This window comes from Cinclus cinclus, chromosome Z, assembly GCF_963662255.1.
Source record: "Cinclus cinclus chromosome Z, bCinCin1.1, whole genome shotgun sequence".
In the NCBI taxonomy this organism is placed as follows: Eukaryota; Metazoa; Chordata; class Aves; order Passeriformes; family Cinclidae; genus Cinclus; species Cinclus cinclus.
This window is the reverse complement of record NC_085084.1, coordinates 29,520,074-29,538,299: the sequence shown is the minus strand read 5'-3', so window position 1 is coordinate 29,538,299 and position 18,226 is coordinate 29,520,074. Positions and strand designations below refer to the sequence as shown.

Here is an 18,226-nt window from a genome sequence, read left to right as displayed (position 1 = left end):
TACAAAAAATGCTGCTCAGGAGTAGCTGAGTTAGCCTCCAGGTCCAGAGGCAAAAACTGGACCTCCAGCTGTTTCAGTGGCCACCAGCAGGCTGACTCTGCACCCTGGCTCTTACTTCTGATCACTAGTCAAGCTATTGAAGCAAATAATTATAGCCACAAGTTATTTTTAAAATGCATTCAACCAGTTCTAAGTTAGAACACCAAATCCCTAGAGCCTTCAACAGGAGCTCAGCATTTAACAGAGATTTTATTTTTGGGAGCCATATTTAAATATTTACAATGTTACACAAAAGAGAATAAAAAGAATAAAAAAGGAACCAACAGTGACATGCTATAAAACATTTAAGAAGCCTGTAACTCAGCTATTTTTTCCCCAAACTATACAGTGAACTTTTCTATTGTTTTCACTGAAATAGTGAGTACTACAACATCCACTGTAAAGTATAAATTTAGACATGATTCCATCAAAAGAAATACAACAAAACCATTGAGGTTAAAAGACAAGAACTCCAAAGTAACAGAATTCAAAAAATAATCCTGTCCATTTAATCAGTCTCATTGGGCTTACCTCAAGTGGTAATTAAAAACTTATTCCTCAAGATCTTTGCATTATTCATCAAGCAAGCATTCTACCATTGTTGTGGTTGGTCTTGCTCATGTTTGATCCCAGGCCTTGAAAGTACCCTCTAAACACAAAACTGAGCTAAGCTGAGTGGTGCAGTTCATTTGCTGAAGAGAAGGGATGTTATCCAGAGAGGGACTTTGATAGGTTTGACAAGTGAGCACACACAAACATCATGAAATTCAACATGGCCAAGAGCAAATATGAGTTTGGTTAACCCTCAGTATCAACACAGGCTGGAGAATGAATGGGTTGAGAGCAGCCCAGCAGAAAAGGCTCTGGGCTACTGGTGAAAGAAAAGTTGGGCAAGACCCAGCAATGTGCACTCACAGCCCAGAAAGCCAATTGCATTGACATCAAAAGCAGCATGGTCAGCAGGGAGGAGGAGGACATTCTCACTCTGCTCTGGTGAGATTCCACCAGAAGTGCTTGGATCCTCAGTGACATGAAAGACATGGATCTGTTGGAGCAAGTCCAGAGAAGGGGCACAATGGACCAGAGAGCTGAAACATCACTGTTGTGAAGAGTTGTAAAGGAAAAGAGTTGTGGTTGTTCAGCCCAAGATGAAAAGGCTCCAGGGAGATTGTTTTGTGGCCTTTCAATATATAATGGGGGCTCACAGGGAAGATGGAGACAGGCTAATTTTTACTGAGGTTTGTAGTGACAGGACAAGTGGCAACATTAAGTCTTAATACAAGAGTGTAGATTTAGATTGGAAACAAGGAAGGACTTTTTTTTTTATGATGAGAGTGGTGAGACATTGGAACAGGTTGCCCAGAGAAGCTGTGATCTAATGCAAGGTATCCCTGCACACGGTAAAGAGTTGGATCAGATGATTTTTAAATCCAATTTTTCCAATCCAAACCATTTCATGTTTCTGTGCAAGAACACATTTTACATTTCCAAGCTGTCTATACCAGAAAAGGACCATAAGTCTATTGGGAACCTCAACTCCCTCTCTGTGGTAGCAGAGAGCAGTGCAATGCCAAAGTTATTGCCAGCTTCAGTACCAAACATACTACTATGAGAGAAGGCTATCTGATTGAACTACAGCTTTTACTTGTTGTAGTTTCAAAACTCTGATTCCCATACAGAAGTGCAAAACCATGGTTTGACTGTATGGGTACAGAACCAAATTTGGCTGACCTGGGGATTTCCCTCCTCAGCTTCTTTTCTGAATATGCTGTCATGGCACCTTGTCTCATCTGCTCTCCACTAGCAGCTGAGCAGTCCATGCATGCACAGAGCTCTCAGGTTAAAAACACCCAGAAGGAGGTTAGTCAGTAACCAGATTAAATCTTGTGTCTCTAGTGCTTGCAGGATCCAGCACTGGGGCCTCTGAAAGGCTGACAGTCAATACACATCAGCCATAAGACAGCTGGTGTGGCTACAAACTGGCATTCTCTGGGGAATGATAAATTAGTTCTCAATGCTCTTCTGCAAGTCTGCTCAAATTTGTAAATTGAATCATGTTTTACTGTGTACAAACAAGAAATTAAAAATTTTTGTAATGTTGGAGGTAAAAATGGGTTTACAACTGGGGACTGAGTAAATGTCAACTCCTGTTGCCTACTTATCATGCTGCCCAGCATAACCTCAACCTGTTATCTTGAAAAGTATAGAAATAGCCTATTTGAGTTACGAGGAGTAAAAAAAAAAAAAAAAAATCACTGTAATCATATTCCCTGTCAGCGACCATTACTCTTGTGTACTAGGATAATTAAATCACTTAGCATCAAACTTCCGACTAATGACAAAGACAACAGTGAAATATGAGAGGTTTCTATTTAGTGTTCAGGACTGTGGAACACCACCATACTGCTGTGCATCCAATATTTTCCACCAAGCCTTCTGTTTTAAAGTACTATTCTTGTTGAAACTGCAGAATATTTTTTGATGATTTCCATGGCGTGAAGGGTAAAAAGCTACATCTAAACATGGGCAATAAATGGATTACATACATCAAGAATTAAGTGAAGCTGAACTATCTGCATAGCTAAAAGTAGCACGACAGAACTAGAATGGCAAGTGGCAGAACACTATTCTTTGGCATTGCTCTGTTTTTGACTTCTGGCAAGGCACATGATCACATCATGGAATGGACCATAGCAGTGCCTAACAGAAAGCACATGTGAACAAGCAAACAAGAACTTACTACTGAGAGTCATCACATCATGCCTCCTGCAGAGACACCTGCCCCTCCTTCAGGGCAGAGACACAAGGTCTGTATTACCAGTGAACGTGCAAGAAACATCAGGAAATGGAGATAATGCTGATGCTTGAGCAAACACTGACAAAGCAGCAATTCTTCCCACAAAACTAAAAATATGTACATAATTCATTAATCAAATGCAAGACTAGGTGACACCTACAGTAAATTCTGCAGATAAGGTACATAATTTGGAAAAAAATTGTTCCTTACAAATCCCTCTGAAATAATCTTTTAAAAATACAATTTTTCATCAGCTTGGGAGTAAATGGCACAAATTGCCTGCTCTTCTGTTATTTCTGCCATTTAGTACATCTGAACAGCTTTCTAACTTGTACATCTATGTTGTAGTCTATCTTCATGCCCTTCAGATCAGACAGGATTAAGGTGAAACATACCTGTGAGCAGGTATGGACTGGGATTAGAGACTCAGACCTCCGATGGGAGTCCCAACCCTCCTGTCCCTGCACTGCTTTCTGCTTCACAGCTAAGCCACCAGTCTAGCCACCTCTTAAAATGCCATACACCTAGAAATTTAAACAGTTAAAAATACTTTCATTTTGTGGCAAATACTATGCAAAGGAAGCAGCATACTGACCGAAGTAAGAGTAGTACTGAATTTTTGCAGTTTCTTGATTAGCTTATAGAGGGACATGTCAGCCCTGATGTTCTGCACCTCCCTTCATTGCTGTGTATATCTACAGTTATGGAACAAGATACATGCAGTCCAATTCTAAAGCACTAAACAGGATACATACCAAACACAAATGCTTTACTGAATAATAGTAGCTAAAAATGGGAGGAAAAACCTAGAATTTTTACCTCTCAGGAACACCTTTAAAAAGGCTTAACTGGGCAAACTAACATATAAAGCTTTTCCTCCTGCATGAAGAAACAGAGTTGGAGAAGCTCATGATTGTTTCAGCAACTGTTCCGTTATGAGATGCCTCTACATTTCCCAGAAGAGAAAGAACTACTCTGTGTGGACTCTTAAATATGAGTTTTTGAAAGGCACAGAATTTGTACGAGATAAAATATTAGAGGACAGATATAAACAAAACTTTTTAAATAATGCAAAGGATGACAGCTAAGTGTCAAGGGGGGGGGGGGGGGGGGGGGCTCAAAGGAGGAGCTCTATGTTTCTTGGAGTTACCTGGCTCCTCCTGCTGTCTCCAGGCAGGATCAACTGTACTTCTTACTCTTGACAGAAACTTCTAAGCTTCATACAGACAAAGCTTCTGAAGAGTGTTCTGGTGCTGTAGCATCTTTAGGATTCAGCACCATTTCATAATTATCCCATACTTCTGGTGGATAGGACAAATAACTGCACAGCATAAGACCACAGCACTGCCAATACACAGACCAGCTGTCTCTGATATTCAACAGCTTTTTGTTGAACAATCATGCAGCTCTGACTGTTTTCAATCTAAAGAGCTCCTTCACATTGACCAGAGATCCAGAAAGCAACGTAACTTGTTGTATGTGCTCCTACATTGCTTTCGCCTACACTTTTTCTCATACACTCGCATGTTTCTTAGCATGCAATAGCTAAAACTGGACACAGTACTCCACACTTAAAATTCACTCCACACCATTGGCCTTTTTGTTACACTCATCTTTTGAAACCCCAATAGGAATTTGCCTTGTGGTATGGCCATCTTGTGATGCATGATAACCCTCAGATCCTTTCAGGAATATCTGTTGCCTGATCTTTCAGATGTTACTCCATGTAACCAATTATTTTTTGATAAACACAACACTTGGCACCAGTTCCTATTGAGGTAGCACCCCATTTCCCCCTCTTAAATAAATTTTCCAACTTATCAAAATTATTTTATTTAAAATTTTATTTAAAAGTTTTATTTAAACTCTATTCCTGCTCTCCATTATGTTGACAGTCACTTCCATCTTGGTGTCAATGGCAAATTCAAATAAGAACATTCTCATTCCATCATCCACATTACTAAAACATTATGTCATATTGGAACTCAGACCCTTCAGCAACACAACCCAATAAATCCTTCCAATATTGATATATGCATGTGCTTCTGTGTATCTGCACCCATAAACATTGTTGTATGTATGCATGCCCATCTAAGCTCTGCCCCATCTAAATATAAGGATATTACAATGACCACAGTACTTTGTTGGTTTTGAAATTGGTGTAGAGGCAACTGATCTAGGTTGCCTCCTGTACAAACAAAGCCTGTGATAACAGCATGCTCACTGGATTTAACTTGTATTCTACACAACTACTCCTAGGAAATCAGGAGATGTTTTACTGATGCACAAGTAGCAAAGCCTAGCACACTGTAAAAATCGACATTGTTTTAAGAAGTCATCCTACAAAAAAAAACATTAAAAAATAAAAGCAAAACATGCTTCCAAAAGTTAGCATCAAGCTTACAAAGAAACTTTACTTCTTTCTTCTTATGTGCAATATTGAACAGTGAGTTCTGGTCATAACACAGAATTACTTGGAGAAATTGTATAAAACAGCATTATTTTTCTGAACATATTTAGGGAAGTATGTTCAGAAAAGGAAAATATGCAGGCTCATTATAAAAATTTGCTTAGCTATGCAAAGCTGCTAAGCAAATATGAAAGCTACTGCAGGAAAGAAAGTGGCAGACTTGCACAGACTTGCTAGCGGGGTGCTCAGAGTTACACTGCTGTCAAAAATTCCCCAGGTAAACATAAAAAGAAATAGTTTGTGCTGAAGCATTTTTATAAATTCCTCAGAGATACATTAAATATTAATAAGAACATATTTTAAAACAGTTTTTTTAAATATTAAGGCACGTGCATGTATACTGTGTTAATGTAAGATTGAATAAAATCCGTTCTTTCCACAGGACTCACTTCAAGGTGTGTTTTTGTTTTTTCTTTAGATTTTTTTGGTGGTTTTTTTGTTTGTTTGGGTTTTTTGGTTGGACACTTTTTTTGGTCTTTTTTTTTGTTTGTTTGTTTGGGGTTTTTTTGTTGGGGTTTTTTTGGTGTTTTTTGTTAGTTTGTTTGGGGTTTTTGATTGGAGTTTTTTGTAGTTTTTGTCTTGTTGCCTTTTTGTTGTTGCTGCTGTTGTTGTCTCTCCAGAGAAATACTTGTTAACTCAAAGTAACATGTTGAAAATAACAAAATCCAATGATCTGGCAGTTTTTAAGAACCGATTACTGACATGGTTTTGAATGTTTCTTAGATGAAATCACTAACTAACACCTTCACATTAATCGATTGGTGTCAGCAGAATTCTGGAGAGCTATGCTGCAGGCTCCAACACCAAAGTAGTAATCAATTAAGGAAGTCAGCTGAAAAAAATGATTCAAAGATCAGAGTTGTCAATGGTGAAATAATCTCATCTCAGTGGTGTCAAAGGAAGAGTAAAAAAATGCCACATACTTACTTCATAGTGTAAGAAAACAATTCCAAAGAAAGATTTAGCAATCAAATCATTGTCATAAATACATAAATTAAAATCTATTAAGAAATTCTTCAGGAATCTGTTTTTTAGGCTATATTAATGTAATTTTATAAAAGCTACATGTGAATAAATTGCACATGCCTTTTTTTTTTACGGTATTATATAACATACTTGCTAAAAAACCCAGGGATTTTTATTAGAAAGTATTAATACTTCTAACAAATGATAAAAAGGTAAACACCAAGACAATATATATCCACTTTACTTCTTGGAAACTAATTAAAATTTTTACACATTTTACACCCTTTTTTAATAGGGACAAAAAAGCCACTGTGCTTTCTGCTGTATCTCTCATCCATAAATAACTCTGAAGCACAAGTAACACTGCTTTGGTGAGCTGCTAAGTTCTTGGACCTGCTGAGCTAGCAAGGATGTCCACAGCAGGGTGTTGAGAAGGGCAGTGTTAAATACAATTCAAAATGGGGTTTTCATTTCTCCATACTCTTTGTTTGGCTATCACCATCATGAGGGCCTCCACCAAACTACATGCCATAGAAAGCTACCTGACACAATCTGTAGTGCATTCTTTACCTTCCACAAGCAAACCATCAGAATCTATTAAAATTACTTTACGCCGATAGCACTAGAGACATGACAAATCACAGGCCAAGAGTCAGATACCAAAGAATGTGTCTCAGGGCGTTGGGGCCAGGCCCATTTGCAAGCAAATGATATTGTGCGAAGCTGGCATGCTCAGTGCATGACAAACTGATGCAATTTCAGTACTGTCGGAGAAGCCGGGTGAGATTTCTCTGATCCTGGCTATGGTTAGCGTACAGAATTGTGCAGAGTTCCCAGATTTGAATCACTTGGGGCCTGAAAGGGCTTCACTTGACAAGCCACAAATAATTACCCTACACTCTTTCTATTGTACTCTATTACTTTGCCTCTTATCTCTAGGCTCTGAGCACTCATGAACAAGCAAGGTCGCTTCTATTTTGACCATGATGCAACAAAACATTGTTCTTTTGTGATATGATAAATAAAACACAGCCCTGCAGACTAAACATTTTTATCAGGTCCATTTTCCACTTTTATAAGCAACAACAACTTTGGGAACTTGTTAGAAGAGTGGAGGTTGGAAATAATCATGCAGGGAAGTTCATGAGCTTTTCACTTAGGAGTGTGATATAGCTATCTCGTTATTGTAAAAACTTATTTGAGCAACAGGGCATTAAGTTCTTAGCCTGTAACAGATAACAGTTGTATCTGTGATTACTTTAAGCAGGTTTTTACCCCCTTTCAAATCAGCAATTTTTGACAATTTAGTAGCAAAAAATAGCATTGAATGTGCAGCATGTTGCCATTGCTTTCCTAGACAGCAAATACACTTTAAAACCAACACTTTCTTTATCAGTTCACAAAATATATTATTTATATACTTAGTCAATTTGGAAAGTTTTGTGTTAGTGGTACTATCCTGGCCACTACATTCAAGGAGAGTAATGCTAACATTCACAATTTATTAAAAAAAAAAAAAAAAAAGAAGCAAACAGCAGACTTTCACGGTTTAAATAACAAACTTTAGTCATCTTTTCTTAGCTTAAAGAACAATTTATTTCAGAACAAATTTCCTTCTTTCTCCCACTGGCTAGACAAAAAGATCACTATTTTAATTTAGAGTTCTATACTGTTAACCAGATGGTACCAGGTTTTTTCACCCTTGAAACTATGTTTAGAGGTTTTGTAAAGCTGCAATTAGATACAAACCAGAAAAGCAAAAAATTCAAATATGAAAACTAAATGCACATAGAGAAAAAAATAACAAGAACCTTCAAACTCTTTCTGATCCCCATTATCACATTCTCCTCATTTTTCAGATAAATATAAAGTAGCAAGCAGGTAACAAAAGATAAAATGTTAAAAGTCTTCTTTCCCTCAAGTGCTGAACTTTTTACAAAGTATATTTAACCTCTAATTCAGGCCAAGGTAAGGACTGGGTTGTTTGAGAGAAGAAAACTACTGTCTGAATTACTACTCTCATCAAGCTCTTGCTGAATTGTTTTAAAATACACAAAAATATTTGCTCCCTCTTCCCAAATGGCAATTAGGAATTCATTACAAACCTTGGATGTCCAATACTGAAACATTTCTGACAAGGGGAAGGCAAAACCACAATTAGGAACACATTTTGATAGAGAGGACAAATATGAAAATGAAATTTTAAATAAAAAAGACCCTAACAATACCAACAAAAAGAAAGAAAGAAAAAACACACACAAAAAAACAAACAACAAAAAAATCCACCCCTAACTCAGCCATACTTCAGAATCTACTTGAGCCTTCTAGTCACATGTCGGAGGCAATGGTGCAAAGTCACTCTACCAACCACACAGTCACATCCACATTCTGAGCACTCAGCAAAAGGAAAGGTCTTTGATGTTTTCCATTCAGCACCAAAGCCAGATATTTTCAGTAATTACTTTTTGTGCTCCCTCACTAGAAGATAAAACCCAGAAGGGAGATCTTTGGCTTTCAATGAGAGAATGAATCTGTAATTGGAAACAAGTTTTCTAATGCTCTCAATCTTGTAAGAATGAAACATTTTGAAGTTTTACAAGAAGTATGTCATCACAAGAGAGAAAGCTTCTTAGAATTTGGACCAAATCAGAAAAATAATAGGCTAATATGTTTTCTGATTCTCTAATGGCATAACTTTCAAATCCAATGTTGATGTGCATTTTTTCCCGAATTTCCATTTCTTCACATATTTAAAGCAAAGTTAATATTTTTGTTACATCCCCTGACATTGCCATAAATTTACTAGTATATTAATTTATTATTAAAATGAAGACATATGACTTTTTGTTTCCTCCATATCCTAAAAGAACAAGAAATTCAGATTGCAATTACCATCACAGCTCAACTGCAATGAAGACACATGATCAGGGAGTGCTATTCCTGGTAATAGCTTGATTACCCAATAAAGAGTGGAGAAGAGAATCTAAGCACAAAGAAAGACTTCTCTGCAAAACCAGAAGTAGAGGCAGTTAGCTGTATTTCTCAACACATATGGTCCTTTTTAATAAAAGCATTGTATTGTAATCAATACAGACTTGCTGCTGAACAATTGATTATTTTCATTACCTAATCAAGACTATATTTATCCTTTTGTTAAAGATTGTAAGGAAAGCTTTAGAGTCCATTATTTTCTAATGTGAAGATACATAGCACTTGAATGTCTCCTGCTGTGGTATAAAAAAGGAGTTCTGTTTATTAAAATTAATCAATTGCAGGAGTGACAAAAATATAAAAATAAAATAATGATCAGCAATTCCTATCTTACCATTTTCAAAGTAGTGGGACAGAAGAATTTATGCTGTTTTCACTCTGATAAAGAATTAAGTACTCAAACAGTAAGAATACCAATTTGGATATGCAATGCCTTTCACAGCATCTCATCAGAAAAAATCTATTACCAAGTGTTAGGCAGCCCCTTTCTAGAGTGACTTTTGACACTGTGTAGCATGTACATTTTTCCGTAAGTCTCTCACAGAGGCCTTGGACTTAACTAGGACCCACAAACACTGTGACATCTAAACAAATAATATACTGGATGGAGGTTGCAGTGGCGGTTTGGCTGTCACTTCTAATAAATTGCTTACCATAGTCAGTACCCTGCACTGAGGGCAAATTCAACATCCAAAATCATCTTCTCAGATTTTCTATTTAAACACTCCTTGAACAGAAGGTTTTTATGAACGAGAGGTGGAGCTCTCACTGCACCAACAGAGGAGAATGGAGAAGAAGCATTCTTTGTTTCAAACCTGGCATGGACTTTGTGCTCCTTACTCATAGTATGCTCCTTCTGTCTCACCTTATTTCTGAAAGTATACAAGCTTGAATGTTGTGTCCCAAATAATTTATTTTGAAAAAAACCAAACAACCAGATCTTACAACATTTATTGGTTTATGAAATGTGAAATTTATAACACAAATATAGGTTAAAATATTAATTAAAAAATGACTGTTCACAGGAAGAAGGTGTTCATGCTCTAGCTGCAAGACTTATCACCATGATATCTCAGACTAAGTTTCCTAACAGGCTACATACACTTCTCCTTTCATTTTCTATTAAAAATACAATGCCACTTTCAAAGGGAATGGCAACACTTTTATTTTGTCTTTAAAATCCCCTCACAGAATGCTCTCCAAATGTTATTTTAGTCTTCCCCAAACCACAAAAATTTCAGGCTTATAGGAAACTGAAAATGAAAAGTTGATACAAGTTCTCATACAATTTCTGTAAAAAAGATAAGGCCTACTGACAGCAAAAGTATTCAGAATACAATGGCCTGAAAGCCTCCATTAGCACACTTCCATGTTGCATACCTACACCAAGTATTTCCACTGTAACCAAATGCAGCACTCAAGTTATCCCACCAAGCACTCTACACAGAAGCACCTCTTAGGTATCATATAGTGAAATTCCAAGATAACAATAAATGCCATAACAATGTGACTAATTATCAATTAAACCTGGAATTAACTACATCAGGTGCTAAAAAATTAAAATAACAATTAGAATTGCATTGCAGTAAGAAAAAGGGAGAAATCTATTCCATCTTCCCTAATTTTGCAGTTTAAAGCCTGATGTGCTCTCACTGCTGGCTAGTGAAGAATGTGCATATGTTTAACATTATCTTTGTGGACAAGATTTTACAATTATCATGACTTGATGCTATCTGGAAACATCACCAGGAGCAGTTAAGCATGAATCCTCTGATGAAATAATTCCACTTATAGTATTACATTACTAACAAAATTTTGTCACCAATACCTCTCAGAGATACAATTGAATTCAAATACATCTTTATTGTGATCCATGTCTGAATGTCCTGCTACTCCAATCTTTCTGAAAATGTAAATTCCTCATTAAAACTGCAAACCAGTACATAACGGGACACAAATGGATAATGGATGCTTTGCAGTTGTAGTGTACTGATAGAAGGCATCAACTTTTGCTCTTTCAGATGGAAAATTGATAGAGGGAATCATGCAGCTGCTTCTCTACTCAGGTGTTGACCCTCCCATCACAAATAAAGGAAAAGGTATTTCCTGCTCAGAGAAATCTTACATGGCCTTTTCCAATAAGATTCCAGGACTGTGAATCACGGGATTTACAGCAATTGGAGATGACTGGAGCTGTATGTCTCCATCTGGTCTGTCCACAGCCCTAACTGTTCTCTGTGTACAGATTCAGCCAGTTTTCACATTGGTTTTATCTCTTCCTAGAGTCTGCCTCAGCTGCCATTGCACGCACTGCAAAATTCTTTGTGTCTTCAAGCTCCCAATGCATACCAAGTGGTCATTTTCATATCACTGACAAAGTCTGTCAAACAGGAAAACTGACTAGAGGAAATAAATTTAATCATCACTGCTCTTCCTCCCCTAACACATGCACCTTCATTGGAGCACCAAACCTACCAAAACCAATGATCAAAATAGCATTTTTCTGACATTACAGAATCACTGACATCTGTCAAATTATCTTTTACTGTCTTCACCATCCCTGCAGGAAAGAAATTAATCTCTACGACCTACTCTGACACCCTTGTAGAGAAACCAGGACACTTGAAAACCCTCTATGAAGACATTAAGACTGTAAAAGACTCTAATTAGATCTAATAGATCAAATACTTCTGGCTAGAACTGTAATACTTTGAAATCTTTTTACACAAACTTACAACTACTCCCTCCATACTTTGTAATTAAAAAACTTATAAATATTACCCCTTTATAACCTGCTGTCGTGGCTTATTCTAGATCTTCAGGGAAGAACAACTAAAAACTTCCCTTTTTGACCCTATGTACATTTATTTTAACAGTAAAGAATGCTAAAATGCAAAAACTATACCAAACCTCAGATCCTTGTGGTTTTATATTTCCATAAAGAGAAGTACAGCCTTGTAATTAAACTGCTGCTTCTATAGAGGTAAAGCCAATGGATTTTCAAAAACCCACACTAGTTTATGATCTTACATGTCAGATCTTGCTTCTACATCTGCAGCTGCAGGAGCAATTTGGAAAGTAGTATTGGAAGTGTTAATTAAAAATGCAGTAAGCACTTGTGTCAGTCAAGTATGCCCTCTGCTCTACAACACATTTAAATATATGTCACCTTGACCTGCAATATACCACTGTAAAATTTTTTTGGTCAATATAAATCAAATGTACACTAATTTATTCAGTAAGTTTCCTGGGATCTGAATCAACATTAGAAATCTAACTAGTATTTATTATTCTGTTATTGACAAAGGGAGCATATTTAAATGACAACAAGAACACGTGGGTGTCATTTTGAAGTTGAATTGTTCTCTAGGGACATCCTTAGTAAGCGCCTACATTTAAAGGTCATTCACTGCCAAATTATGAACAACTGTTGCATTTATTAGCACAAGCTCAATAGTTTAGACGCTAGTGTCATCAATTTAAACTGACAATGAAATTTAATTGTCCACCAAGAAAACTGACATTTCCCATATTCTGTGTTTCATCATTTTATGTACACTCCAAACAGATCTAGAACAAGTGCCAAGTTCACTCTGGGGTTTTGTTTGGGTTTTTTAATGTGGGGAAGAAGGAAAAAGACTTTCAGGATTTTGTATCAGATGAATAGTGCTTTAGAAAAGCTGAGCTCCTGAAAAAAACACTTTTGAAAGAACGGTGTTCCCCATTTACTTCACTGACCAGAACCCAATCTCAAGCATTGCATAAGATTTTTCCCTAATTTTTCCTTCTAACTTTTTATGTCCCTAATATTTTATCTGTCTGGTCAAAACCCCTCTTTCTATTTCTTAATTGCACTGTGGTTTTCCCTCTGAAAACTACTTTATGTGGCAAGCCACTTCCACACTCTTTGAAGAACTGATGGATCTCTGACCATTCTACTTTCCAAGTGCTGCCTAGCCACACCAGGGGGAAAAAAAAAGAAAATAATCTGAAACAACAGGCATAAGCCGAAAACAAATCAGTAAGTTGGTAATGAATTCCCATAAAGAACAGGATAAACATCCCTTGTGTGTCTTTTCTTTCTAGGAAGTAAAAACACACAGTAGCAGACTGCATCCAGGGAAACTGGATTCTGTTCCACTAAAGATAAGGAACCAGAAATGCAGGGATGTCAGAAAGCATGTTATGCTTGCAAGGCAGAGCCATGACAGAAAGAAACAGCTCTCCCTTCAGACTCTCATTTCATGCAGGAGGTCACCATCACCCCTGTTTCTAGCAAAGGTGCTAGGACAACCATAACCACTCTTGTCAAAAAACCATCCTTGACTTCTGCTTGTCTGCAACGACCCCGGCAGACTCAGTGCAGAAGTCACCCTCTGTAACCCGCTGGCATGTGACTGGGCAGGCGGGCAGTCAGCATGTCAGATATCTTCTATCTGCTTCCCTCATCCCTTTCTGCTATTAGTTGCATAATCTCTGATAGTTCCTTATTCCAGCTACTCCAGTCCAACAAAACACTTTAATTTTGAACAAGTTAGCACATATGGGAAAGACAACAGTAAAATGATCAACTGTGTAAAGTGGTACTTCTGTGATAACAGAATTGCATAATAGTTTGGGTTAGAAGGGACTTTTAAAGGTCATCTAATCCACTCCTCCTGCAATGAGCAGGGACCTCTTCATCTAGGTTAGGCTGCTGAGAGCCCCAACCAAACTGGCCTTGAATGTTTCCAGGGATGGGCCATTTGAAACCTCTCTGGGCAACCTGTGCTGGGCTTCACTATCCTCACTGTAAAAACTGTGCTCCTTACGTCTACTCTGAATCTACCTTCTTTTATTTTAAAAACATCTCCTTGTTCTACTGAGAAAGACCTAATAAAAAACCTGTCCCCATCTTTATTAAAAGCCCTGTTTATTGCAAAAACAGAGCACTGGAATCCTCTCTTCTCAAGACTGGACACACAAACACTCTTAGCCTTTCCTCACTGAAAGAGGAAAGAAGAGGTGCTCCATGCCTCTGATCCATTTTTTTGTGGCCCTTTTCTGGACTGACTCCAACATTCCTCTGTCTTGTGTTAGGGACCCCAGAGCTGGGTGTGGCAGACCCCTTTCAGGTGGGCTCTCACCAGAGCAGAGCAGAGGGGCAGAGTCCCCTCCCTTCCCTGCTGCCCACGCTGCTTTGGATGCAGCCCAGGACACCTTTGGCTTTCTGGGCTGTGGGCACTCATGGCTGGGTCATGTCCAGCCTCTCACCCCCCAGCACCAACTCCTTCCAGCAGGGCTGCTCCCAATGCCTCCATCCTCCAGCCTGGAATGATAACAGGGGCTGTCCCAACACAGGGGCAGCACCTTGCACTTGGCCTCGTTGAATCTCATTAAGGCCCCCCACACATACTTCTGGAGATTATCCAGGTCACTCTGGGTGGCATCCTGCCTCAGGAGTGTCATCACACTACTCAGCTTGCTGTGATCTGCAATCTGCTGAGGGTGCACTCTATCCCTTTGTCTACGTCATTAATGAAGATATTAAATAACACTGCTCCCATTGCAGACCCCTGAGGGCACCACTTGCCACTGATGTCCACTGGGACTCTGATCCACTGACCACTACCCTCTGGATGTGACTATCCAACAAATCCTTTTGCATCTGACAGTTGATCTGCAGAATCCAGATGTCTCCAATTTAAAGAGAAGGATGTTGTGGGGGACCATGTCAAAGGCCTTATGAAGTCCAGATAAATGAGATCTGTAGCCCTTCCCTTATGCACTGATGTAAATACTCCATCACAGGAGGAGGACACGGGCTGGTCAGGCAGGAATCACCCTTTGTGAGCCATGTTGGCTGCCTCAAATCTCCTCCCTGTCCTCCATGTGCAGAGGGCAGCTTCTAGGAGGATCTGATCTTTCCAGGCATGGAGGTGAGACTGACAGGTTGGTAGTCTGAAAGGTCCTCCTTTCTATGCTGTTTAAAGAAGGGTACTTTCCAGTCACCTGGGATTTTACATGACTTTTTAAATATTAAGGAGCATGGCTTGGCTGGCAACTACATCAGTCATTTCCCTGAGGACTCTGGCACACAACTTGTCAGCATCCATAGACTTAAGTATGTTCAGGTTCTTCATGACCCTTATAATTTCTTACAACTTTACTTCCCCATTCCATGCCTTGCAGTCCATCCATTCAAAAACTCTGGGAAAAAGAAATTGCAAGTGAAGACTGAAGCAAGAAAAGTTAAGTAGCTCAGCCTTTTCCTGTCCTTTGCTACCAGTTTGCCAGTCATGTTCATTGGGACACATTCTTTGACCTTTAAACCAAACTGTTTTGAATACTAATATTGTAAAACTGATGATGAAAACCAACTTAAAGTGAATTGCCTGTATAATTTCATAGGTAGTACAGAGAAATTATAAGATTTAATTAACCTCAGTTTTGCTGGAAGGAGGACCCCTTTGAATTTCTGTACTTATACAATACTCTGCAAATTATTTACATAGTCACAGATTGGAAATTAGATTGGCATAAGCTTTTCTTATTAACAGTACATAAGCCCTTTAAAACACAAGGAACAGACACAACATTATCAGAGCAGTTTTCCATGTCCACTCTTACAAGCACGCCTAACCCAGACAAACTTTAGTTACAATTTCTCATGCAGTTTCATGGTTAGCATAAAGTATAATCATGTTTCATATGGGATGTAGAATAGAATCCCCTCACCTGATAAAACAGCAGAACAATCATGCAGGAAAAACTACCAAAATCTGCTGAACTACAGCAACTTTCAGATCCATGAGACTGACTCACCACCAGTAAATTATCTGAGAGGAAAAATGCTGTAAGAATCCACAGTATTGTAATAGAACATGTTTGCACTCAGGATCATTTTATTGGAAGACTCCAAGATTCATTTAGTTTAATTTCTGATTTCTTTGAAGCTTACACAGCTTAAAAATTACAAAATTTAAAAAACCCAAATCCTCTAGACAGCAGTAGTTGCAGAGAGTGTCACATTTAAAGAAACAGAAATTCACTAAAAACAAATACTAAAATAAAAATGAAAAATCCTATTTGTGTAATATGCACATTTTAGAAATCACTGTCATTTCAACTATCCTGCTCAGTTAGGATGCGGTGGGACCAGTCTGTGCTATTGTAATTACACTCAATCATATTAAATTGAAATGTTTTAAAGCCAAGTCCTCAAAATGACATAGGTGTCTTGTAGGGAGTCACATTTAAGTTCACCCAAGAGGCAAAAATACTAATGCTGCTACAGTCCCACATGAATACAAAGAAAGTGGTTTACCTTTTGCAAGGCCTGCAAACACTAGTAGTGAGGACCAAATAATATACAGCATAACTTGCTTCATGGAACTATACCTACATGGATTAATCTTCCAGAAGTTCTTCTAGGACGCATTTTTTTTCCTAAGCTACTAAATCAATATATTTAATAATAGAAGCAAGCTCTGAATAACCACTTTCAGACAAATATCTTGGGTTTTGGTCCACCTGTCCCCACCCAGGACCATGTGACTGTGATACTGTCCAACAGTTTTGTGGGATGACAAAACTACTGGGAATAAAAAGGACCTCCAAAAATTGTGCAGACTAACCTGCCTGTTCAAGGAGGGCCAAATATACAGCTGGCTATCCAGCACAGATTCCAGGCAGGTTTCGAGAACTTGCAAGGATGGAGACTTCACAGTCCTCTGGGCAACCTATGCCACTGCTTGACCACCCACATGATAACACACCAGTCTTGTCTTATATTTAAAGGGTGCTGCCTGTGTTCTGATGCTTGTCCACTGCCACCTCTCCTATCACTGGGGACCGACACAAAAGAATCTGGCCTCCCCATTTTGTCCATTCATATCATCTGTACACACATTGAAGAGATACCCCTGTCCCTTTTGTTCTCCAGGATGAGCAGTCCCAGCTCTCTCAGGCTTTCCACACGCAAGACATACTCCAGTCCCTTCACCGTGTTTCGCCCGGCACGGGACCTGGACCCCGCAGGCCCGATGGCGAGGGAGCTCCTCCCTTGCAGGTCACCAGCCACTGCCCCGCAGAACAGAGCTCGTGTGAAGCAGCAAGCCTCTGGCGGGCTGAGACCATCCTTCCCGCGCCGAGAGGGGCAGAGCAGGGATGGGCTGCGCTGGGCAGGGCGCGGAAAGCCGGTGTGGACAACGAGGCTGTACGCCAGGTCTCGGGTGTACAGAGCAGGACTGGGATGGCTCTGCAGGGCAGGGTTAGTCAGGGCAATGCTGGAGAGGGAAGGGCGGGAGATGGGGAGAGTAGGGCAAGGATGGGCAGAGCTGGACAGGGCAAGGCTGGTCAGGGCAGGTCGGGGCTGGCCTGGGCACGAAGGGCAGGACGGCGCCGGCACGCCGATGCCTGCCCGGCGCCCAGCGCGACCCCCGCTGGCAGCCGGCACATGGCCACCCCGAGGCGCGGGCGTGCTCCGCCCCGGCACACCTCACCGTGTATCCCCGCTCCAGCTCGCTCTCCTCATATCGGAAGGACGGGATGAACACCTCCATGCCGGGTCCCCTCAGCGCAGCAGCGGCGCCGCCGCCATCTGCCCGCCAGTCACGTGACCCACCACGTGACAGGGCGGCGCGGGAGCGGTGCTCGGCCCCGCCCCCCGCGTCCCCTCGCGCTGCCGGCGCGAGGCGGGAGAAGCTTCCCCGGGAATAATCGCGTTTAAACACACGGAGCTCGGCAGCGTCGGCTTCTGGTTCAGCCGGAGCCGCGGCACTACTGCGGACTACACAAAAAACGGACGGGGAAAATATTAATTTCCAGAGGAACTAATTCATCCACTTCTAAAGTCACACCCCAGCTCATCAATGAATCACAGAATCATTAGGGTTGGAAGGGACCTCTGGAGATCATCCAGACCAACCCCATGCCAGAGCAGGGTCACCTAGAGCAGGTGACATAAGAATGCATCCAGGCGG

General features: G+C 39.9%; 1 protein-coding gene across 1 annotated transcript in view; it reads right to left on the bottom strand.

The window, feature by feature from the left end:
• Positions 1-17,806, bottom strand: part of SNX24 (sorting nexin 24) — an 87,637-nt gene extending 69,831 nt beyond the window's left edge. The window contains exon 1 of the mRNA XM_062513603.1: positions 17,747-17,806. Within this exon, the coding sequence (XP_062369587.1) occupies positions 17,747-17,806 (60 nt within the window). The remainder of the gene's footprint in view (positions 1-17,746) is intronic.
• Positions 17,807-18,226: the final 420 nt, after the last annotated feature.